Genomic DNA, 26225 nt, shown 5'->3' on the forward strand with positions numbered 1-26225 from the left:
TTCAAATGAAGATTAGCTTATTTCATATCTATGAAAATATGAACAGGAAGGCTTCCATGAAGTATAGAAGTATGGACAGATCTGTGAACTAAAAAGACTCTCCATGGCAGCAGTTTGAAATCACTGCTCTTCTTTTTCGCAATTAGCTAAAGTACTCAATATGGAGTATTTGTTTTACTTTACTGTAATTTTGCAGAGTATAGATGCAGTGTAATCTTGCAGTTTAATTTGGGCTCTGTATATGATGTATTGTGTGCTGACATGTAATTAATTTTAAATTGAAACGATGTAGTTGCTCCTTATTTTTATTTTACCATTTACCTACAGAAAAATTTTACCAAGGCAAAACTTTACACCATAACATCACAGGAAAGGAGGGGGGGAAAAAAAAACAGGGAGGGCCAAACAAAACCCCAAACAAACAAAAAACAGAGGGCACAATGCTGTTTACCATTTATCAGATGAATGCAAACAATACTTCTTATCTTCAGCTCATCTGGATCTTCTGTTTAGAATTCAATCTAAATCTACACTACAGCAACATAAAAATGCATTCTTCCTCAAGACTGGTTTGTTTCCTCTGGTGGAGGTAGTTTGTCAAGTGCTCCTACCTCTGGGGAAAAAAAAAAAAAAAAAAAAAGGAATTAACACATAATTAACACATACATAAGAATGAAATACAATTTCATTAATATATATTTTTTTTTCCTTCTCTCAACTATAAGAGGCAAATCCTTGAACTCTTCATATTTTAAAGTATAAACTAGTGGGTTTTTTTCTTTTGAATGTTACTATCTTCCTGGTGTAATTTTTATCATGTCAATTGATATTGCTGGATCCCAGTATCTCAAAAGTTTCAGTATTATCAAATTACAGCCCTCATCCTATAGCCCACTCTATATGGGAAGCCTTTAAAGCTGGAGGGAGGAATTTTCAACAGAAAGAGCTGAAGGCCACTTTTAGTTATTTCCAAGATACTTATTGGCAGTTAAAATATTCACTTTATCTTGCGGATTGAAATGTATGTCTAATCTGAATAACCAATACCCTGAATCTGAATCCCATGACTGGGATCTTTCCCTCTCCCCACAAACAAATACGTTTAAATCAATATATTTAATGTATTAAAGTTTCATTTGAGATAAAATGTTAAAGTATGTTTTTCACCTCTTAAATCTACAGTTCTGATTAAGTGTAAGAGTTTGTGCTAGTTCTTGCCAATAAATATTGTTAAGGGATAATATGATGACACCCTGTGTCTTTCGAAACACGGGAATACAAGAACCTTCTCAGGGAAAAGCCATTTTATATGATCTGGAGATTCCTTTTTTTGTTAGGACAGATAATACCAAATTTTCTGAACAAAACCTGTTGATTGTCATCACTATCCTATGCAAGGAATTGTTACTTAGAGTTACAATTCAGCCTTTTTTAATCATTTGCTCCAGGGAAAAAGTGACTTATATTTCTTTGACACAAATTTTATTTTCTTGCCCAATTTAGCAGCTCTTAGCCTACTCAGAGAGTGCATGCTTCAGCTCGACATGTTTCACACCCTTTCTCTGTGTCCAGTTGTTGATTTTACTTCCTAGGTTCACACAGCAGGGTAAAGGAGTGTTCAGGGCTCCTCCTTCTTCATAGTGACAAAACAAACAAGCTACTACTTTGTCCACAGTAAGTATACATGCTAATAATCTACTTTAAATATATATTTGAATTATCTCAGGCCATTAGTACTAACCATAAAGAGTTTTTGTTTCAAACAAAGTTAATTCAATAAACACTGGGTTGATATTTTCAGTAGTGAGAATTATTTCACTTGGTTGGATGTAAATTATTTATAAAATGTTGCCAAAGAGGTCTAGAATTTTGTTTCCTAGGTACACTGAAAATGAACAGATCTCTTGAAAGTGTCTTTCAATAATGAAATTAAAATACGAATATAACCCACAGTTCTTTGTTACTAGTCCACAGCATATACTTGCCACAAAATTGCTTATTTTTTATATACAAAGATAAGAATATACAAGTCACATATTTCTTGAAATGTCTGCTTTCTGAGACAGAGAAGTCCTCAAACATTTACAGTAAAATAATTTCTTCCTTCCTGTTGTTTCTACACATGTATATATTATGGTTTTGAACATTTTGTAGACAGTTTTAGAACGGCTGAAGGTTTTCAAAAGCTCAGAATTATGTGTGGGGTTCTTTTTGTGTGGTTTAAAAAAAAAAAAAAAGCAAAACTAATGAAAACTCAGAAGCAGTCAGGTTTCTTCTTTACCTAATGCTATAATAAAGTTACTATTCTTATAGAATCAGATGTAAGCTCAGTTTTATAATTCTTTTCACAATTTTAAAACTCCACAGAGATATTACTAGCAGCATTTTGAGCTGGTTGTCAACATTCAGCTTAGTGTTATTGCAACTTTATGATGTGACCTTATTGTAGAGCACATGCAGAAAAGGAGATGTATTTCTTTTGTCACTGACAAGTGTTTCAGAATTTCAACCAACTGTTCTTGGCAATAATTTAATTTGTTATTGAATTGTTTTATACTAACTCCCATGTACATAGTTTGTTTTCAACTCTTCTAAAAGCTGTGTCCATACAATTTTAGTAGTAACTTCTTATTTTCACAGTGCCCAGAGTAATCAAACAGTATTAGAACCCTGTTATGTTAGATAGTCATTGATCTGCAGTTTGGCAGGATGCTACTTGCCCTCTCTAAATCAGGCCTACTCCTAAGCACACTGAAGTGGAATTGACAGTTCCTGCACCAAACAGTACACACTGTTCAAAGCCTTGCACACTCAAATCTGTAGCAGACTTGTACATTCAAGGATAGTCCCGTCTTCTCAGTAAATTTCACACCAGAAAATGTGAAAGATTAAAAAGCTATTAACTAACCTTTAAGATGCAAGTATGTCAAAAACTCGATTACTGTGCGCACAATGTTTTCATCAGCCATTGGTCTTCCAAGATTCCCTGTAAAACAAGCTGGTTGTTACTTAACATTAATATAGTATAAAGATCTATTGTATGTGACTTTGTGACGAGGTTTATGAGCACTCTGAAAAAAAGTTGTCTGAAAATTCTTTTTCCTTAAAATCCTTGATAGCAAGCCTCATTTCATGGAAGAGCAAATCTGCTTTAAGGTAGGTCACTGCAGTTCTCAGAATCAAAATTGCCCAGCTTTGTATGCTATTGCTGCAGAAAAGCTGCTTTAACATCTTAATGGTCACGGTCTTTAAGGCCTTATGAATTCTGTTGCAGAAGAGTGTTATCCTCTGTTCTCAGCTCGCTACACAAGCCTGAGATTCAAGGGAAGGGTAAAATCAGCAAACACATTTCTCAGCTTTGCAAAACAGTTAAAAGTTCTTCATGTAGACTGATGTTCCCACTAAGTGATATACTAAAAGCTCAGAAAGATACGCTTTTGCATATGTGTCTAACACAATATACTCCTCTGATCTTGTGGAAGTAGCCCTTTTGACAGTTTTTAAATCACCCAATTTATCAAGCTCCCTGGGAGCTTGATATTACACTTTAGGAGGCTGAAAAGTGTCTATTAAGAGAAGAAAAAAAAATCATCTTGCTTTCTATCACCAGCATGGAGATTTGTTCTACATACAGAACAGATAGGTACCAGTATCTGACTGACAGTCCATTATTACATCGTTGAAAATACTGTCCCTTGATGTTATCATAGGGGATGTGTTTAATCTCAGAAAATAGTCTGAAAGACTGAATTTTCAGCAGGTGAGTGTTGGGGGAGTTCTTCCATGGTGGAAGAAGAGATTTAAGCTTCTAGTGACACACAGCTTCTAGTGACACTTCAGAAGGCAGACTGAGCTCTGTAGCACAAATAATAAAATATTGGTGGGGAGCTGTAAGATACACAGAGGTTGCTGGTATACACAAAGTCAGCATTCAAGAATGCATTTAAGAAATTTGCATTTATAAGTCTTGTCTTCCAGTCTTTGAACTGACACAAAGATGTTATTACTTACAATAATAACACTTGTATTATTAGAACTTTTCCTTAATTTAATTTCATTCCCACCTAACCCATTATGGATTGTTGTGATTAATCATTCTTATATTACTAGTTATTGAACCAGATTTTACTACTCATATTTATTGGATAAATTTTTTCTTTAGTAATTTAAGCATATTTTATGTGTATTTCTATATACTCTGCTATTGACCATAATTCTGTATAGCCAATTACTTGAAGACTCTAGTAAAGATACAGTTATACTCTTGGAACTCAAATATTTTCCTGACTAAGCTCTTAGATCCTCTCCCTCCTCCCCCCACCTGCCCCCGCCCCCCCCCATGTTATGACTAATACAGCTTACAATTTCTTCAAGGTTATCAGGAGAGCTTGTGAATTTTGCAGTGTTCCGTCAAGGAGAGAGAGTGACTAGTCCTTTGCATGAATTCTTTTACGGCAATAAGGCGTATGTACATTGCCATTTTATGATACTTTTGTAAATAATCAGCAGAATTTACCTAAAAAATAATACTTTCATTTTTAATTACAATAAGAATTCTGACTACCTTATCCATTTACTATATTCAAACCTCCTTTGGATAGGAACTCTATAATAATATTCAACTTCAAAGAAAATTTTTGGTAAGAGAAGAGGATCTAAAATGAGGTTCATAACAGAGGAAGTTACGTAATCTTCAGATCCCATCCAGACAAATTTGGTTGGGTTTATTTGTGGTTGTGGAGCTGCAGCAGCATGCAGCAAAAGAGTTCTGTAACCCTAAAATATCATATTCCTGTAAAGAGGGTGGTAGCGTATCCACAAATGGTGACATGTTGCAGTGTGAGCTGCATTGTTAGATGACACTAAACAAACCAACAGAAAACCAAAAACCACAAACAACAAAACAACACACACAGGACTCGCACAAAACCCCAATACATAACTATGTATCAGAACTAAACTGGCAGTCATTCTGAGAATGTAACAACTAAGAAATATATTAGTGTTACTCTTCTGTTTACAAAGTAATTACATCTATGAAATTGTAACTAAACACACTTCCTTTTTTCATAAACTTATTTAGTGTTAGCTAAATTTGCATTGTGCTGGGTAGACTTAAAAATAACTTGCAAGAGCTGTCTGGGAGTCTTTGCCCTTTAGTGATGAGTGCAATATTACTTAAGTAGGCTCTGCTTGCTTTGGTTGCAGTGAAGAACAAATCACACTTTGACAGTCCAAAGATGATGTTCATCCCAGCTCACTTCAGATGTCTGCAGCAGATCTAGTTTCTCCTCAGGAGAAACAAACATGTTTTTCTAGAAGTTTCTAATCTTATCCTGAAGACAGTGTTTAAGAAAAATCCTAAAAGCGCCAGCTTCTCCACATAAAGACGGTCTAGACATAAATTGTAGAAGCCCAGCTTTGGATAACAAACACAGAAAAAGGCTGCATCCTTTTCATTGCCATTTACTAAATTCTGATACATGCAACCTCAAAACAATATGTTGACGTGACCAGTTTTGACCAGATTCTCAATCTTTTAATGAAGGTGATCCATCTTGCTTAAATATAGGAAAGAGTTAAATATAGATAAAACTTAACATGGTGGGGGTTTGGAGTTTGTTTTGTTTTTTAATAGTGAAGACTCTTACAACATAAACAGTGCCATACAGTCCTGAGGTCTGGTTTCAGCTCTGGAATAACAGAATTAAAAAAAAAAAAAGGAAAAAAAAAAAAAGCTATAGCTTTCCCTACTGGGATGTTCCTGCACGGGCTCACTTCTTTGCTGAAAAAAGTTAACTCTAGAGTGCGTAGGGTGACATTTGAAATACTTATTTGAATATACGAAAATAAAAATAAGTTTATTTAGAGTAATATCATCTATTATACTTTAAAAGCAATGTAACTATTGTACCTTTCCCTAGGCACCAAGATATTTTAAACTATCGCCATGTACAAAGAGCACACTGAATGGCCGGATTTCATTTTTCTTCCTTTTACATGTCTATTAGGATTCTTGTTAAAGGGCAGGAATAGTCTTGTATCTAGGTAGTTAGTTAACTCAATAACAGTAAATAAATTACTAAACGTTAAAAACAACTCAATGTTTGCTTTCAGAATTTCCTTACCTGATTTAATATCCTCATCAGACTGTATTTCACGTTTACCAGTGAAACCATGTTTGTCATTAAAAGATCTGTGGTTATCTACTGCATCTAATAAATAAATGAAAAATCAGAAAAGTTAATCAACTTAACAACCACCTTTGTTATATTGCTTTCTTTTCATGGATTTCAAAGAAAACATGCACTCTACAAAATTATCAAGAAGCAATTAATTTGTCACTAAATAAAATAAACTTTCTTCTGAATTTGTGCTTACGATTTCTATAGTTTACAGATCCAGTCCTGTACTACATACTTGCTGAAGTTATTACTGAATGCAGAGGAAGTTGTAAAGAAAATGTGAAGAAAATTTGGGAAATTATTTTTTGCTACCCTTTCCTCTGTTTTTCTAAAATGTTGCCTGTGATTCTGCTTAAAAAACCCCAAAACAACTACCCCACCCCGCCCCCAGCCTGCAGATAGTTTTTAAAGGTCATTCTTGTAAACGATCTCACATGTCCCTGGTGCTACTTCTGTCCCCCTTGCAATGGGCATTTGCTTTATCAGTAAAAGCTGATCAATATCACAGGCAACAAAGGATGATTCCTCTTATCTAGTCTTAGAGAAACGGCACTTTGAGAAGTACATTTCCCCACAGTATCTTTGCCAATTGGGTTAGATCTGCTTCAGTGCAAATATACTTCCAGACATTTAATGCATTTTAAACATATTAGCTGGTTCTGTAATCTCTTTTTCAGGTACCTTTAAGGTTAGTTAAAAAGGATTAAGAGAGCCATAATATCTGTAGTATTTGTTACTGAGACTAAAAATACAGAAACACTAGTAATGAGTGTCATTACATTAACAAGAAATAATGGTAAAAGGACAGATATTTGAGACAGCTTACCACTGTATTTCACTTTTCTTATAATCTGCATTTAGGATTCTCCACCTATGTAAACCAATGTGATCCTGTATTTTAAACACCTTGTACATTAAATATTTTTCATGTACTGAACTGTTAATATTTACAGTCATGAGTTCACGTGTTATTGCTTTAATTTGTTTTGCTTTAATTAGAAAAAAAAAAAAGTAATATAATAAAGCCAGGCGTTGTAGCCATTTTCTAATAGATTTAAAAGTGAACTCTGAAATACATTGAGAAGTGCCAAAATGTCATATTTTGTCATTCTTCCCTTGACATTTAAGAGGTTATAAGATTTTGTAACTATTCTGGGGGGTGGGAGAGGAGAGAGGGGAAAGCTAGAGGGGGCAGAGAAAGGGGGAAGTATTTCTCAAATGAAAATTAAGGTTCAGAAGCACAAAGAGTGACCAGATGAGCTTTTGGATATTAAGCCTCAGAGCACAACAGTGCTTTTCAGAAAAAAGAGTTACTGTTTAAGACAATACAATTCTATAATAGGCATGTAAAAATACCAAAACAAGTATTCTCTCAAATGAGTTTATTCAGTCTTTCGAGTTTAGACAAAATTATTAATCGGTAAAGTGAGTAGCACACTGCAGCAAACTGATTTACAATAATAAAACTTTTTGAAATAATAATAATTTTAAAAAGTGCTTGACTTACATGGCCCAAGCAGGTAACCAGCACTATTCAAAGTCCAGCCCTTTTTTTCTTTTGCCTTAAAGAAAAAAATGCAAGTATGTTATTGCATGAAGTACACCATGCTTTCCGAACACAATACAAATAGCAACCAAATGGACATTCTCTTAGCAGAAAATGTCTTCTGAAGGCTTGAAATCAAGAAAGATTGTAAAACATAAAAGCCAATAATATTGAAGCAAATATTAATGGTCAACTCTTGACCCCTCCCCATCTGTGTCTATAGTTTTGCTGTTGACATCTATGTAGTGTGAAGATTTCACACCATGAAAGCGAAATTGCAACCACACTTTGGAGGCAAAAATTTTGACGCTCTACTCCAAGTTTATATTACCACCTGATAATCACCTTAACAAAGAGCAGTGTTTTCTTTATTTGTTTACACAACAGCCTTTTTATTTAAAAAAGTCCATATGTGCACCACCTTTTCAGAGTTAGATAGGACATCCATTCAATTTTAGTCTATGAAGTAGACACTCCTTTTTCCTTTTGATCATATTATTTATTACAAGGGAGCTAGTATTCAAAGGCCCAAATTCTTAACTAAAGACCTATTTACTGCCCAAAATGTTTTTGAGTGCTGCATCTTGTCCATCCCCTGTATCTAAATACAGTGTATAACACTACAAGGTTTACTGTTACTTGCCAGCTGAGACATGTATACTGCTCAATGGATAGGTCCTCCAGTAGTGAAATTAATACTTACTGAGAAAACCAGTCCAAATGTTTCTGACAGGGTGGCACAAAGGATTAAAGACACAAACAGGAAACTAAAGAACCTCTGCATCTGGAAAGAAACCGTACTAGGGTAAATGCTCTGAGTTATCACTTTGCCTTCCAGTTACAGATCCCCCAGGGCACTTGAGCATCCCCCGCGCGGGTGGGAAGAGGAGGTGAACCTTCTTCCCGTGGGACAGGGCGCCTGTGGCTACCGATCTGGCAACCAAATTCCCACTGGGAGAGAGTGGGGAAGTGAGTACCTTGAGCTGGGGCGCGATGGCCTCTCCCTTGCAGCGTTTCACCTGGTGCTGGCAGCGCGGCACCTTGTCCCACAGCTACAGTCTTGCCGGTGGGCACTCACAGCATGGCCACGGTGCGCGGGTACAGATCTGCACTCCCACTCTCTCCGCTCTTTATGGGCTGCAGTACGACCGCTCAGGAAGGGCGCCCTTCGGGAGGGAGGAGGCGGGGAGGGGGAGAGGGAGAGGGAGAGAGAGAGCGAGAGCTGAGAGACGCCCACCCCACTTCTCCGCCTCTCTTGGGTCATTTCCCCCCCCGCCAAACCACTGCATTAAGCAGGGCAAAAATTATAGCAATTCAATTAGAGGTATTTGGAAGCACGACTTAAGCTGCAAGGAGATAACAGCGCAGGCAATTACCTCTGATTACGGTGGCCCTGGGCAGGCTGGTGAGCAGGGAGAAGAGCTCTGGTCTGGGCAACCTGGCCCACGCCTGTCACCTGCTGCAGCTTCGCAAGGGCTTGATTGGTGGTGGGGAGTAAGAAGGCATAAAGTGAATACAAATCACTTTTCAGAGACTTGGGTATGGAAGTAGGGCTAAATATAAATGTCTGTGTATGATGCTGGTTAACAAGATTCATAGTGTTTGGGCTTTGCATTTGGGAATACTGAGGACTTCCACATACCTCCTGCTCTGCTTGTGACCCCTGGACTCCCTATTACTCAGGTCACTTGCAGTCCCTTAAAATCCCTTCAACTCATACCTCTAACATCAGAGCAAAAGGACCTGAGTCAAAACTATTGTTATTGTACTTCCTCAGTGCTTTGTATCTGAGATATAAGGTTTTTTTAAGGTTGTATGTGAATGGCTGGGGATGTAGCTCTCCCTAGTGATTAGACTAGCCCCAGCCTGTCTATTTACAAACAGTAAGGTTTCACCAGTTCGATTATCTTAGTTGTGGTTACAGCTGACATTGGGATATGCAAAATTGAATTACAAGGCAGAGATTCCAATGTTAGTTCCCTTTTTTTCCCTGCCAAATTGTATTTTCTCTGCAACAGATGAGTTTATTCACTGCAAGCCTCTCAAATTCATCTTTCAGTAAGAAGAGCATCGCAGATGTTGCACAGAATATACTTGGAGCTCTTTTTTTCTAAAGCTGCTTAAGTTGTCTGCAAATTTTTACACAGAGTGTATGTGAACTTGAGTGTGAAGCTGAGAGAGTTATCGAAAAATGCAATATACCTATCGTTCACAAGCTTAAAATCCAACAATTTTTTTACTTTAATATAGCATAATGTTCATAATCCAGGCTAGAAATGGAAGTTCTGTTTCCTACCCTCTTCTTTCAGGAGCAGTAGGGTTATAATAGTCTAGCCATGTCATTGGATCTCTGATCTAATACTGCTTGAATAACTTTATTGTTTTGTACAATTCTTAAATGATAATGCACATAAATGGGAAACAACTTTGCAGATTTCATTTGATGCTTTTTATCATTTGGTGAAGATGTTCTGTCAGCCATTGCATGATCCTCACAATTCAGACTAGATAGATCTGGAAAATAGTAATATAATTTTTGCAAATTTTGCTTTCCTTTGCCTTATCAAAAATGCACTTCTGGCTGAAGTTTCCTAGCTTTCAACTTTTAACTCCCCGAAAGTAATTTTTGAAACTTGAAGAAGCTTCTCCATGACACAAAATATTTTCTTGATGTTATTTGAGTAAAACCACAGAGGTTATATGAAGAGATGTCAAAATTTGCATTCAAGCAATACTACGAAAATATATTAATTCTGTTCTCTTTGACTACAGTTTGTTCTTCAGGTTCCCGGAAAAACTATTTGAAACAATATATTTTAACCTGTAATTTTTATTCCAATCTTTCATCACAATACTTGCATCTTCTTGTCAAATTACAGAGTAAAATGATCTCTTCATCTCCATTAGATTCAGATGCAAAAGAAAGGCTCTTCGTACACTCAAAGGCACTTGCCCATCATACTTTTTGTCTAAATCTGTTTTTAAGTTAGTGTCAATTAAATAATTTTATCACTCATTCCTACAACTGGTGTTCTCATTTCCTCAGTTTTCCTTGTCAAGAGTGCTGTTAGTCTTTTTTTTATTCCATAGGATTTTTAAATCTCACTGTTCGGACAGAAGAATTAGCATTAGGCTGAAGCCTGCCTTTTCTAGCTTAACTTGAAAAATGACCATGTCTATGGCTACATGGTTTATTTTCTTATTGAGATGACCCTTCAACATACTAATTCCCCCACTGATTTCTTTGGTTTTTCTGGTTAATTGTGAAGGCTTAATGCAACTTGCAGTAGCCATTAGCTTATGCCTAGTCCTCACCAGATGTTCACCATCAGACAAAGTCACAATAAAACTCATGTAAAATCTACTCAAGTCAATAGAACAATAAGCACTGATAACAAAACTGTCTCTAATGTCTCTAAATAGATACACGAGAAACATGATTACCACAGTCTGTCTCACACAAAACCATGTATTCTGTTCTATAATTGTAACTGCATTTCATAATAATTAAATGAAAACACAGGGGAGAATACTATTTTCAGCCAGAGTAAAAAGCTTCCATTTTTCAAAGAAATTATAATATGGATTAAACAAATGAGAGTATTGAAACATTTGGCTTAGGAAAAAAATAATTGCATTTTTGTTACCAGAGATTTAATTTTGAAAACAACTGTTAAATCCTAAGAATTCCACTGTGTTTGATGGTAAACATTTCACTTATATACAACTGGCGTGGCAGGATGACTTTTTTTATTTTTAATTAGCAAAAACCATAAACCATCAAGAATGGCTACTTTGTTTAATATTCAGGAAAAACACTGAATAAAAGTGGATTTTGTAGTATATTTTAGAAGGGCCTCGAGTTGCAGTGGTTCCCTTCACTGTCAAGCTTGCTGAGAGACAAAGAATGAAGCAGGAAAAAGTGTGTCTGCTACTTCTGTGTTGAAGTTGTATAGCCAGGTTTGGTTTCAGCAACTCACCAATGAATATTAAAATCAAATATTTAAACCCATTGCATTCACAGAGTGATGTCCATCTGCATGAAAGACAGGGGAGGTTTTTTCCTACTTTCCTGGTAACTTCAAGCGTGAACATATTGTTTAAGACCATCCTCAAGTATGTACACAAAATCTCTAATATTATGTGAGAAATGGCAATGAATTCTACCCTTGGAAGATAAGTTATCAGAAAAATTTGTCTCACATACACTAGAGTAATTCCAGTGAAACACTGACATTACAGAAAGTAATTGCTTTATTAGGGGAGTGTCGTCATCCAGCTAACCAGAAATTATTCTTTGTAGAAATTTGAAGATGTCTATCTTTTAATCTAATTCAATGTTTATTGGGGGACCACTAACATGTAGTGACACTAGTAACTTGTGTTACTGTATTTTGTGCATTGGAAACAACTTTAGAGTTTTGAGATCACTTTTTAAACCCTGAATACAGAGATTTACCATAACTGAGCATGGAGATCACAAACTCAAGGCTTTCTGTGGCTAAATTCAACTCTGAGTGGGAAAGGCACAAATTTCTTTCCAATAGAGTATAGACACTGACAGATCTGAGCAATGAGGATTTCCAGTTGCCAACAAGGCTGTCAATTGCCTCGCTGATCTAAAGACTTAATGCTATTTTAGTGGTAAATGAGGACACCATTGCAGAGCTAAAAAGTTATTTAGAGTTTTTCTTTCTGTTCAACAGCATGACCCCACCCTCCAGTATTTGCATCTCAGCTGTTCATTGCTAACTTAAGCAGAGATAAGTTGAAGATGATGCTGTTTGCATTTATCTGAAGATGACATGGAACTTCAATATGCAACTATAATTTTGAAAGTAGTTTGCTCTTTAAGTCTTCGAGAAACCTCTTGATTATATTTTCCCTCACATGTATAGAACTTATTTCCACTTTAATGGATGCAGAATAGAGAATATAGCTAAAATTTTTAAAAGGAAAAAAAAAAAAAGTAAGAGAAGGGTCATTTTCTTTATCCTTCCAAAGCCTTTGCTATTGTTGTCTTCCCATTTCCCGTTTTGTAATTCCTGTAAAATGTAGGCAATCTTCACTGAGTGAATAATTTGCCTGTTTTACCACCTGCAGCTCAGTGTCAAATAGGACTAAATATTATAGATACCTTCTGAACGATGGGCTATTTTCTGTTCTGAATTACACTGATATCAACTAATAATTTCCTCTTATTACATTTGTATGCTACCAGAGCTATTATTCACACAACATTGCAACAAAACTGTGACTACCACGTTAGATCATCTTATATCTTTTAAAAATGAGGAACAACAGAATAAAAACTTCAGAGAAAAATTTTGAAAGTTAATTAATGTACACATCAATAATATTGTGAGAAATGACAAAAATCATTTAGTCTTGATTCCTGCTTCATAAAACTTACAGGAGAACAAAGTATCTGTCCCATTTGGTTAAAATTAGCCACTAAGTTCAAATCTATCAAGGACAGGTTGATAGCCAGCACAATCACATAATCTTCATATGCTGAAGAAGTCACACGAAACCAGAGGCTCTCTTGATGAGGTTTTATCTGAGAAAAGCACAAAGAATTTGAAATATTCTAAGAAATACCATTTGCAAGGGTTTCCAGTTCTGATAGTAGTGGATCAATACAGATTGCATACCCTACTGCCATTTCTAGTCTTATGCATCCCCAGACTACTGCTCATTGGGTAAAGTGGCTCTATCCAGAAGCCTCATTGAATTTCCAGGAGACCCACTGCTGCAGCAATTTTCTTCATAGGCCAAGGAGGAGGATGGCTTCAGAACAACTGCCTCTCTCAGAAGGAAATACAATATCTCAGCTCTGTTAAAGGCAACAGAGCTTGGTTCTCAGCTCGTGCTAATGTTAGAGCTCGACTTTTTGGGAGGCAGCAACTCTGGCCAAGTCTTGCAATAGCTGGAACCTCTGACTCAGAGACCAGATTTAGAACTTGTAGATACAAAGGCTCTTTTCCCAAGTTCTGAATTATCTCTTTTGAACAGTAAATTCAGTGGAAGCTCACACCTACCAAACACAAGGGAGCCACTTCTCTTCCTGCAAGATCTCAGAAGGAATTACTGCCTACCCACTGATAAGAAAAGATGTGGGGAGCAGCTGATGATAGCTGCCTGTCTCATGGTAAGCAACTTCTAAGGGCACCAAAAGTTGAGAATATTTTCTTATTTAGAGGCAACACAGATCTGAAATATTTTGTGTCAACTTCCTGCTTAGTGTGAAATCATATGCCTATTATATTGTTTCTCATTTTAATTACATACAATTAGTTACATGTGAATAGCTCTATACAGATGCATCGTACCACATGATATCCTTTTTTACATCACATAAAATAATCTTTGTATATTTTGTGTGTTTTAACATTAAGCAATCTGAACCTTCACTGCTTTTAAAAAATCCTTCCTATGTTAATAATATTAGTTCCTTATTTGAATACAAGACCATCATATCTCATTTAGAATTTCTGTAGTGGCTTTGAAGGCTCTTTAAATGTGCTTATGAGGCATGATGCAAAAAGTTCCTACTATTAACTTAGAGCTTTGTATTTAAATCAGGATGAAACCAACATTCTGCAAATATTGTAATTTTTTGCATGAGATTTTATTTCAGCGTCACTGGATGAATGAAGTCTGCGAAATATAAACAATTACCACACATCTTCTTAAACTGTATTTTAGAATGGGGATTAAAATGTATTAATCTAAACATTAGATTAGAGTGTGGCGGCAGGAGTGGCTGCGTACTCTGCCAGTTATTTGGCTGCTGCCTGCTCTGCTCACCCACAGGCTCAGGCTGCAGCCCTGATGGTGGCTGTGCAAGCCTAGCCAGCAGATTGAGGTCTCCAGGGAATCAGAAGGGCTTATTAGGCAGTGCTTTGAAGTTGTCAGAAGCATGGTGGTCAAAAGGACTGTGTTCTGCAGCAGACAGGAATCAACTACCTGGCCAGGCTAGCCTGGAACGAGTGGAGGGAGGCACCCAGACAGTGCTTCCTATCAGGGAAGCAGCTATCCAGGTGAAAGGCTGCACGTTCCTCTGTGGACGATGGTGGAAGTGCGAGCTGTGCTCTGGTGAAATCACTCAGGGGGTAGGTGGAGGAGCTGCAGGAGGAAGTTAACAGGCTATGCTGCATTATGGATAGTGAACAAGAAATACATCAGGTATTATTACTTTGTAGGAAGAAATATTAGTGTCTTGTGGCACTGACTTCTAAGGACTACCAAACGAGTTTCAACAGTGAACAGACAGTACCTTGGAGAGTATGGCACATGTCTTTTGGTGAGCTGTGGGAACAGGCTATCACTTCACTCTCCTTGCTTCTAGGTACCAGCCAGCAACAGCTATGAAGCCTTGGCTGTAGACAAAGCCAATGAGAAAGATTCACAGGGAGAAATGGCACCAGCACTAAAAGCAACAAAAGGAGACGGTAAGTGCTAGTAGTGGGTGACTCTGCTGAGAGGCACAAAGGCACCCATCTACCAGCTTTCTATACAGTGAAAGGAAGTTTACCAGGAACCAAGACACAGAATGTCACAGGGAAACTGCCACAACTGGTTAAAAGCACAGACTAATCTCCCCTACTTATTTTCCTTGTGTGCACCAATGACACAGTAAAGCAAAACCTGGGCAAGATTAATCAAAACTTTAGAGCCCTGGGGGCACAAGTGTCCTGCCAGTCAGAGGCAGGGATGCAGGCAGAGGTTTACACGTCATGCAGATCAATACCTGGCTTCAACACCAGGGCTTTGGTTTCTATGATCATAAGACACTCTTTGATGAATACAGCCTGTCGGGGAGAGGTGGTATCCAGCTATCTAGAAAAGGCAGATAAGTGCTGGGAGTTATTTATTTAAGAACAGCCTCCTGGAAGCAGAAGAACAGTCCATCCCCTACAAAGGGAAAGCAAGAAGGCAGTACAAGAGGTGACCCTGGCTTAAGAATGAGCTTTCAGGCATGCTTAAAAGCAAAAAAAGAAAAAAAGCATACCAGCTGTGGAAAGGTGGCCAAATACCCATTGGGGACTGTATGGGAACGTAGCGGAAGATTTGGCGAGGAGGTTAGTTAAATGTAAATACGCTCCAAGTGACTTGCAGCTGTCTGTAGAAAAAGCACATACATCACGCTAATTGTTTTACTGGCCTTGTGTGCTTGATGAGTAGAACCTCTGTGTTAGATAACATAGGCCTGTGAGAAACTCTAGGCACCTTATCACTATGTCTGAGATTCCTGCTTTGTTGTGAGAAAGAGCGGGAGGCTGTGCCTGCCCGAAGCCTTGAAATACAGGCGAGCTCAGCAGGCCCAGTGATCTTCCAGCAGGGCTGAACTTACCAGCGCCTGCGTCCCCGCTTGTGTCACCTCTGCCTGGGAGCTTGGGTGCGACTTCGGAGATCCCCCAGTAGAGAGGTAACCAAAATAAAACTTGCTCTTTGCAATGCATTCATGGCCTCTGGCTCTTCTTGCGATGTGCCTGCATATGTATACACAGGGACGACAAGAACCTTGTTAGGGCAGAGATGCTGTCAGGAAGGCTCAGCTGGAACTGAAATTCGCCAAAAATGTCAAGAACAAGAAAGGGTTCTTCAGATATGTGAGTAGTAAGCAGAAGCACAGGGAAGACATAGGCCCATTACTAAATGCATCATGGAAACTAGTCACTAATAACGCTGACAAGGCAGAGACTTTCAATACTTTCTTTGTTTCTGTCTTCACTGGTGTAGCCGGACCTCAAATCATAGGATCAAATAGCTACAACATATATGTTGACTAGTCGTGGAGGAAAGACAGATTTGAGGCCTCTTGCCTCAGACTCATGTAAAATCTATTGTTCAACCCACATAAAATCTATGGGCCTGGACAGAATCCACCCCAGCATGTTAAGAGAGCTGACTGACATTGTTGCAAGGCCACTGCCTATAATCTTTGAAAAGTCATGGAGGTCGAGGGAGGTGTCTCACAACTGGAAGAGAGCAAATTTGGCACTCACATGCAAAAAGGGCCCAAAAGAGGAACCACGAAACTACAGGCCCATTAGTTTTACTAATGAGTCCTCTTGGAAACTATTACAAGCCAAATGAAGCAGATGATTGGGAAAAGCAAACACAGATTTACCAAGGGCAAATCATGCCTGGCTAACCTGATCGGCTTCTACAACAAAATAACATCTTCTGTCAGTGTGGGGAAACCTAGACTTAAGCAAAGAGTTCAATAGTGTTCTCCATAGTCTCCTCTTTGACAAACTGTCACAATACAGACTGGATGGGTAGTCTGCAAGATGGGTAGGAAATCGACCAACAAACCTCACACAGAGTTTGATCAATGTTTTCTACTCAAGCTGGCAGCCTGCCACAAGTGGGGTCCTCCAGGGATATATATTGGGCCCCACGCTGTTTAACATCTTCATCAATGGTGGAGATGATGGGAGAGAAAGCACCTTCGCCAAGTTTGGTGCTGACTCCAAGCTGGGTGGTGAGGTGAACATGTCAGAAGGGTGAGCCATCTTACAGAGAGACCTGAACAGGCTGGACAAGCGGGCTAGCAAGGACTCTATGAAGTTTAACAAAGAAAAGGGCAAAGTCCTGCACCTGGGGTGATATAACCAAAGACCCCAGTACAGGCTAGAATCTGTGTGGCTGGGGAGCAGCCTTGTGGAAAGGGACCTGGAGATCCTGGCGGGCAAAAAGTTAAACATGAGGCAGCAGTCAACCACTGCAGTAAGGAAGGCAAATCACATCCTGGGGCTGCATCCACAGCAGCATTACTAGCAGCAACAGAGTTGTGATCATCCCAGTCTAGTCAGCGCTTGTGAGGCCACACCTGGACTACTGTGTTCAGTCCTGATCTGCAGAATTAAAAAAAAGACAGACAGACTGGAGAGTATCCAAAGGAGGGCCGCGAAGGTGATCAAAGGGCTGGAGAACCTGATCTATGAGGAAAGACTGAAGAAGTTTAGTCTCTTTACCCTGGAGAAGGCTTGGGGGGATGATCTCAGCACAGCTTTCCAGTACCTAAAAGGCAGCTAAAAAGAGGATGGAGGCGCTCTCTTCACAAAGACCTACATGGAGAGGACAAAGGGCAAAGGGTGCAAGCTGCACTGGGAGAGGTTTCACGCTGATATAACAAAAAAATAATTTTACAGTGAAAACAATGTCTCTCAGGGACTTGGTGGAGTCCCTGTCACTGAGGTTTTAAAGATTTGAGTGGACTGGGTGCTAGATAATTGGTTGGACCAGATGATCTTTCGAGGTCCCTTTGTCACAGATGAGTGATTTAGGGTCCTGCTTGCCGCAGAGCAATGTTTATATCACTTAAAGAAAAGTGCAACTTAACAGAGTTCAATGGCAAGATTCGCTCTGTTACTTACTGCATGGAGGAAATATGCCAAGCAGAATCAGGTGAGAGTTGTTTTAGAGTGATTTCTATGGGGACAAGAAATGCGAAAGGGTAGAAGGACGCCCTCCCGTAGAGTCATAAGGTTCAGAATGGACTGCCTTGCATTCTAAACTCCTTGTCAGAGAGGAGTCCAGGTGTGGCTGGATCCAAACTTAGCCCCAGACTTGATCAATGGTGCATGCCTATGAGACATAGAGGGTAAGGGAAAACAGGTAAAGGATTATTTATGGCCAAAGGATTATATGTGCATACCCGACTCTTTATGTTGCTTGACTAGGGTTTCAAAGTTTCATTATTCCGCATGTCAATCTGCTTACCTCTCCTCCAGGGGCCTGGCATCAGGTAGCACCGAAGTCCATGGTCTCTCAAAGCAAACTCTCAGGCATCAGTGTTCATAGAAATAAATAATTTAATGGAGTAGAATAGCAGCAGGGTTGGCTCAAGATGGGTGCCTTCACAGAGGTCCCAGCCAAGCATAGAAATGCCTGGGTTTTATTTTTATACCCTTACAGACTATTTACCCTCCCTTCACACCATGATTCAGTCTAATAGCAATATTTGAGTCTGGGGTCTTCTTGCTTCTCTTTTTGCTGATCTCAGATGAGCCTTTGTTTTGTTTAGCTGTAGGTATCATTTGCAGTTCATAGCTTTGAAGGTGTTGTTTTGTCTGAATGAACCCTATTTCTTCCCAGCAAAGTGCAGAACAGGCCTTATCTCACAGACATCCACATTAGTCTTTAGCCACTTTTGTTTACATTAAGTAGATGCAAGTTTGGTAAATATGACGAGACCTTTACAGCATACAGGTTAAGATTTCAGCAAATTCAGCTTACTGAGTAACATGAAACAAACACATAACCTTATAATTCTAAGTGATTCATTCGATTTAGTACACATTTACTTAAGCTAAATGATTGATATGAAACTTAAATTGGGCTCATCCAGTAGTAGAATATCATTGCCATACTGCCAGCTTGTTTAGCAGAGAGAGCTCAAAGTAGGCTCACCCTGCTGTCATATTTATGGAATAAAGTGGTTGGCTCACAGCGAGCTTGCATACAGTGGGAAAGGTATGCACGAGATTCCTTGCACCCACAACTTATTGGTGTTCAGTGTGAGATTCTACTTCCTGGTGGGTTTCCTAAAAGAAGTTCTTGGCCCAGCTGCAGCTCAGGCCTTTATCTCCTTTGGAGTCTGTACCAAACTGCTGCTGGTTTGGCTGGGGCAGGGTCGAATCCATCCGTCACACCCTTCCATCCATCTTTGTTGTTACTGGGGTTTTTTTTCTTAAAACACAAAATAGAGTTAGCAGGATGATATTACACAGCCTTCATAATCCTAATGTAAATTCACCCAATTAGTCTTTTTCTGCTTTGGTAAGAAATAATGCATTCCATCTTAAAAGCCCACTGTGCAATCTTAAAACAGGTTAGGGAAAATTTGGTGTTCTGCATTGTATTCCAGAAGTGGAAAGGCTTGAGCACATTTGATCTCTAGCAAGGAAGACTGAAAGTTATAGCTGATCAGACAAGACTGTTTTCCCACATCTTCCCAATGGAAAAATGAATTGGGGAAAAAACTTCTTTTTTCCTCTGGAAGTCTTTTCACCTGATGCCTTGGTGATAAGAATACACTAGTAGTAATTCTGAGGCAGAAGTTGTTCTCCCCAACAAAAAAACTTCCAAAAGACAAAACAAGCAAAAAAATCTTCAAAACCAGAATCATTGGATCTCAGGCTAAACACACTGATTCTTAATGGTCCAGCTTTCAAAAGTGGAGTTCCAACTCTGATAGAAAACCAGAATTTCATTACATGTTCAGACATATTGTCCAAAAGAGATTGCGCACAGCTAAAAATTACTTTAAAGTTGTCTTTGCTTATATCTGTTATTCATATGGAGGCAAAACTTCTGTTATATTTGGTAGAATATATACTGAGATTGTGATGTATGGTGAAGACTCACGACATTTCTGATTCTCAGTGGGTACAGAAGTGCTGGACATCTTTCAAGATCCTAGTTTCCATCATTTTTTTTTACATATAAAGCTGGATGTATTGGCCTTTTTTAAAGATTTGAAAATATTTTGTTACTATTTTTGGCATTTCCAGTGGAATAAGTGGGAGAAAATTCAGTATGTCTGTGCTGCATGTGACTTTTTCCATGGCTTTGCAGTGTAAAAATGCCAATGTTGTTATGCACAGGACTGGTTAAATAAGGTGCCTGTGCAATGGTGTCATATTGCTGGAAAAGGAATATTTATGAATTAAATATCAAAAGAACAATTTACATGCAGATTTTTGCCCTGTAAAGTGCCTATTCTTTTCACTGGCTACAGAGGGCGCCTATGCTCTTAATTTAGAGAAGGATTTAGACAATGAGAGTAGTCAGGTTATTTCCATTTCGTGCAATAAGAGTTTCTTGTCAAACTAAACCCAAAAATAAAAGGTTATTAAGGTGTAGGGGGGGCTCACAGAGTCTGCTGAAATTCTAGATTTAAAAATAATCACTAAAGAGTCGTGACAAAATGGAAGTAAATCAGGGCACGTAGAGAACAAAATTTTCTGTGGCTGGTGTGCATGTCTGTGGAGGGCGGTGACTTGCCACTAAACTCACTTCAGTTCCTTAGTAGTGCCCCTCCACCCCCAAGTTTCCCTATTACAGAAAATAAATGAGGGGCTGAAGTAATAACTCCCCCCACCTCACAAGAAAAAGCTTGACAATGAAGAAGCAAGATGGACACATGGGATGGGATTCATCTCAGCTCTAGGAACTTACATGTAAGATGTCAAGCTCCCATGATAGTCACTGGAGAGGCAATCCACATGGTCAAGAGTGACTCCACAATTTAAGTATATACGTGTCCTTTGTTGACTAGTGCTCTAGATTCCAGTGACTCTTTCGGCTAACTATCCATTGACTGTTAAGGAAGCGTTGACATGTAGCTGTCCTGGTTTTGTTTGAAACAAGACCATTTCTCTTTTAGTGAATTTTCCTTTCAGTTAAGTTCTTTTTCTGAATTTGGCTGCATGTTTTTCAGGCATTGTTTGCTCTGGAGCTGATAATGGTAGCAATGATATGCAGAAGCAGCCGAGGTTCAGACTTATTGATATGGCAGCCAAGGTTACTGATAAATTTTGCATGTCCCATGAGAGAGGCATATTTGCAAGGAGGGGTGGACAGAACAGCTTACTAAAATTGACCAGCTATGTATTCCATCCCATACACGTCATACACCCTGTAGAAGTGGGAAATCACGAGGGTCTTGCCCTCTTTGACCATGGCCTGCATCTGAAGAGGACCCTACCAGTTCTGCCTGGGATCCAAGGCGTAGTTCCAGGCCCTGTATCCCTGAATCCAGTTCCGGTTTACTGTGGGATCCAGCCCAGGACTTCCGGGTACCTGTTTATTGTCGCCTCACAGTAAACCGTGACAGTAGCTCACCTGTAGGGACCTAAATCAATGGTAAATAACTCCAGTCATTATGACAGTCTTTCAAACAATAAAAAAAATGTTAGGAAACAGTGATCAATTGTCATCCGTGCCTAATGTGGGGTAGAAGAAGGTAGAGCTGGATTAATGTTGAGGTTAGTTATTATGAAAAACCTTCTAACAATATGGTCAGAAAAAGAATGTCATAAGAAATATAATGGTAGAGGATTTATGTGGAGGCTTCTCTAGAGAACAGGTTCAGCAAACGTGTCACAAATAATGCAGGTACACTTAAAACTCCAACTAGATGATCTCTTTCCATTCTACCTGTATGTCTCTGTCTGCATGTCACGGATGTACTTGAAAACCAAAGCAGACAAATAAAAAACTCAAAGCAAAATTTATTCTAACTGAAATAGTCCTGTAGAAACAAGGTTTATCAAAATCACTCAGCACTCTGACAACCCTATAACAAGTTCAGGATGCTGATTAGGAACTAATTACTACATAGACAACACACACAGGACACAGGGAATTCCCAGAGCTCCAGAGTGATGATTCAAAGCGTGCAATTATTCACTCAGAAAGGAGGATTCTCAAATGTACCCAGATGATATAACCACTCACCAATAAGCCAAGGGAACTCAAGGACAATCCAGAAGACACAGTCACCAAAGGTGAGGGTGCTAAACCTCAAGGAGTTGCTTAGGTGGTGTCCCAGTCCTGAGCAGAGAGAGTCCCCAACTGCAGACCCACTGGTCTGAGAAGAGTAACTCAAAATGGGGTCTTTGGCAGGCTCCATTTATAACAGACCAAGATTTGATCTGTAGTCATATATGGTCAGTGGTTCAGAAGCTTCTCTCAGCTGAGGCGTTTCATTGACCAAGGGCCCTGTCTGCCAACCAGGGGGCCTTGTGTTCCCACGATCGGGGTGAGGGATGGAGTCGGGGGGATGTGTATGGGGGTAGTGACTACAGTCACTGTGTGGGGTCCATCGATCAGAGGGGAGAGTGGGGAAGCATAACTACCACACTGTGTCAACAAAATTCAGAGACAGTGCATTTCTTACAAATATTTCAGATCTATTTATGCAACGATACAATCTGGATTTTTACTGTTGATTGTGCATTTTAACTTCATGTACTCTCCCAGTACATTCATCAGGTTTACTACCTAGCTTCCCTCATGTGTTGCCATCTTACATTTTGTTCTCTCCTTTATTACTTCCTCTGTCATTTTTTCTGCTTTGCTGTAGGATCATCACTCCTTTTCTTATTTTTTCTATCCCTGTCTCATTTTATTTCCACTATTTTTAGTCTGTTTTCCTAAAGAAACACTCTACTGTCTTCTCTTTTGTCCTTTCCCACATGTGATTTTTGGGAAAAAAAAAAAAAAGCATAACATGAAGCATGCCATCAATCATAACACATTATGTATGTATACATATAATCTGTAGCAAATCAGGTTTCGTTAACTTTAATGATGGCAGAATTAATGAAATTATTTTTATTTCCATGGACTCATACAGTAATTAAATTGGAAAAATCCCCTAGAGGTCATCTAGTCAGTCTCCTGCTGGTAGCAAAACAGACTCAAGTTGTTTGAAGGGGCATTTTGAATTAAAGCAACCCCATTTACTTCTCTGGGAAGGGAGAAGGGGAACTGCTGTCACTTACAAAGAGCAATTAAGTCCTACTGATCCAGTCAGATATACAGTGAATATTCACTCAGCCTTTAACATTTATCAGCCAAGTTATCAAACTAACTAACAGTATGGATAATTCGGAGGCAAACAAGAAACAGAAAGGAGTCGTTATTACGTCCTGTCTTTAAAGCTTCTATTAGCTGCATGTTGCAAATAATGTACGTATTTCCAGGGTTTAAATTTTTAAGATCTATTATGATACACATACGTATGTGGTTGAGAACTGTAGGTATCATATACAATGCAATTGCATCTTTTTCCTGATCTATTTCCAAATTTTCAGTATTAAAGTTCTATAATACTTGCAATAGGTCTATAGATCAGTCTTGCATGAATTTCATATGTTCATAAAAGCCTAAGTGTGTTCTCTTTCTTTTGACTTGTACTTTTTAACTAGTACCTTATTGTTCTGAGCGTTACACAGTATCAAGGGTCTGTTTTTCTATTAACAGGTCAGGCAGACAGATTGCAATGGTTCACTTTCTGTTATGCAACCCAGGAAAAATCATAGTCTTTATTCTTTGGGTTACAGATTCTCAGAGATTTCTTCAGTTTACTTTATCACCCCAAGAAATAGAAGAGAAATAGGCCTTCTAGCTGCTTCTAAATATCAAATTAAGAGTATTAGATGTCTACTCTTTAATATCAAATAAGAAAAGGTTTCCAGGAGTCTGCCTGTTCCTGTTTTCTAGTCTGAAAGAGATGAGAGATTTAAGTCTAGTCTTAGATCTATCATGACTCTTCTTTCATAAAAAAAAAAAATCAGAGAAAGAAGCAAGCCAGTTTGATAACCATAGAGTTTATTGTACCGGGGGATTAAAGGCTTTCTATGTGCATAAAAGACTCCAACTACATGTATGTATTACACAGAAAGTACTTATGCCCCGATTTGGACCTGGGATAATGTTTGTTTAAAGTTCATATTTTGGGGAAATCCCAAGAGCTATTATAAGACCATATCGGTAATGGATTTATGTCAGTACATTTCCTACCTTTTCCTATTGAATTTGCATGAAAATAAAGAAAAGCTTCCTTTCCAGGTTGTAGAAAAGTGCTGATATTACATTGTTATGAAAAACCTTGCAGTTTATCTTCTGAATTTAACTACTTATTCTATTCAAGACCACATAGTTTGTAGGTAGACACATTGTGCACCTCTTGACTCACAGCCCCTATTTCTCTAAACTCTTGGTTTTGAGCCCACTTTGCTAACTTTTCTTCTGATTGCTTTGTTCAGATAGGTTGTAGTGGTGCTTCTGTAAATACCTGAGTTTCACAAAGAAGAAAAAAAAAGTAGATGCCTTCTCACATTAAGATTGTATTGATATCTTGCTCTGAAAATTATCCCTGCCAGGTATTTTTTTGCCTTCTTTTGAATTATCCAAAAGAAGTTTAGAAAAGCATTGACTATGATTAAAGAGTTGATTTCATTTTTATGTACAGGAAATCTAACTAGAGGCATCTAAGTACCTAAATTAATAATTTCTCTCTGTTGAAAATCTGGGCAGCTAAGACCTTGTCTTAAGAGTTTTAGTTAGATACTAAATGTAGATGGTGTGAATGCCCCTTTATCAAACAAAAAACCAACCAAACAAAAACAAGCCCAACCAACCACCCAACCCACTTGCCTGCATTATATACAAGCCTTTAAAAAAAAATCCTATGAAGTATAGGATTGTTCTTTAGGACTTCAGCCACAAATGCCAAATGCTGGACCTCATAAGTCAGTCTTCACTAGAAAGTAATACTTTTTTTATTTTTACATAGAATATAAAAAGTTCATTCTTCATCTGAAATGTTAATTTTGTAAATGTACAAATTCTGAGGTAAAACAAATTTGTAGTTTTTCTTCAGATTAGTTCAATGGTTAGATACTTTTCTATGTGTTCTTTTTCTCCTTCCTTCCTTCCTTCCTTCCTTCCTTCCTTCCTTCCTTCCTTCCTTCCTTCCTTCCTTCCTTCCTTCCTTCCTTCCTTCCTTCCTTCCTTCCTTCCTTCCTTCCTTCCTTCCTTCCTTCCTTCCTTTCTTCCTTCCTTCCTTCCTTCCCTCTTACAGAACAGCAGTTCAGTTATTACTGAAAATTTACAGGCTTCGTTTCACCCAAATAATTGAATAAAGCAAATTAAATAAACCAGAAAAAAAAATGCCTAGCAGACAGCTAGCTTACCAGTTTTCTTGTATAATTCAATAATATTTATCAAATAAGCTTTGTATTTACTGAAAAAAAACCCAAACAAAACAAGAAACATTACAGTACAGACTTAAAATACTTATGCCTGTTTTTTGTTAGATATCTGCTGTCTTGAAAAGGTAAATGGTGTGCACTTCAAGAAGAAAATAAGCAATTTCATAGATGTTTCTGTAATAAACACTTGTATAAATGCAGATGCTAGCATGATAAACATAGGAATACTTATTCTGTTTCCAGTTTATTTTCCTCTATATGTCCTGGGTATCATAATTATGTCTTTGTAGCTGCAGTAGCTGCAGAATCTGGCATGACCCACATGTTACAATTTAGCAAATAAATTCAATAGCATGGGTGGCCAAAAGGACTGCCTCCACTATTGGGTAAAGATATGCACACATGCATAAATGTAGCCCTTTGCTTTCCCATCTGTCATTTGCTAATCAAAATGGCTTTCTCTAATCCTTGAAAGTTAGTAAATACAGGCTCTGGTGAAGGTTAAAAGGAAGTGTTCTGTAATCAAAGCCCTAATACAATACTGAAAAACTACATATTTTGACAGGAAGGAGAGTGTTTTCCCAATAGGAGGTTTTAAATTACTGAGGATTTTAGAGATTGCATATGGTATTTTGAATTAGGAACATCAGGAAACTGAGCAAAATTGGATTCAGGGGGGGAAAAAAAGGAAAAATTTGGTCTTTTTACTTGTAGACTTCTCTCTAGGTGTGCTGGTTTGACAAAAAGTGAGTTAAT

The 26225-nt window shown here is 38.3% G+C and overlaps 1 protein-coding gene and 1 long non-coding RNA gene across 2 annotated transcripts in view; one reads left to right on the top strand and one right to left on the bottom strand.

Annotated features, from left to right (window-relative positions):
* Positions 1 to 359: 359 nt before the first annotated feature.
* On the bottom strand, positions 360 to 8884 carry GAL (galanin and GMAP prepropeptide). The gene is made up of 6 exons (XM_065636644.1): positions 8709 to 8884; positions 8435 to 8515; positions 7693 to 7747; positions 6129 to 6215; positions 2909 to 2986; positions 360 to 613 (listed from the first exon to the last, which is right to left on the bottom strand). Exons 2-6 carry the CDS (start codon positions 8513 to 8515, stop codon positions 561 to 563), a joined length of 354 nt encoding a protein of 117 aa, XP_065492716.1. The 5' UTR covers positions 8709 to 8884; the 3' UTR covers positions 360 to 560.
* Positions 8885 to 13694: 4810 nt separating this feature from the next.
* The window catches only part of LOC135989290 (uncharacterized), a 30383-nt gene continuing 17852 nt past the window's right edge, over positions 13695 to 26225 (top strand). The window contains exons 1-2 of the long non-coding RNA XR_010606308.1: positions 13695 to 13882; positions 15083 to 15185. This is a non-coding gene — a long non-coding RNA (uncharacterized LOC135989290). The remainder of the gene's footprint in view (positions 13883 to 15082; positions 15186 to 26225) is intronic.

This window comes from Caloenas nicobarica, chromosome 5, assembly GCF_036013445.1.
Source record: "Caloenas nicobarica isolate bCalNic1 chromosome 5, bCalNic1.hap1, whole genome shotgun sequence".
In the NCBI taxonomy this organism is placed as follows: domain Eukaryota; kingdom Metazoa; phylum Chordata; class Aves; order Columbiformes; family Columbidae; genus Caloenas; species Caloenas nicobarica.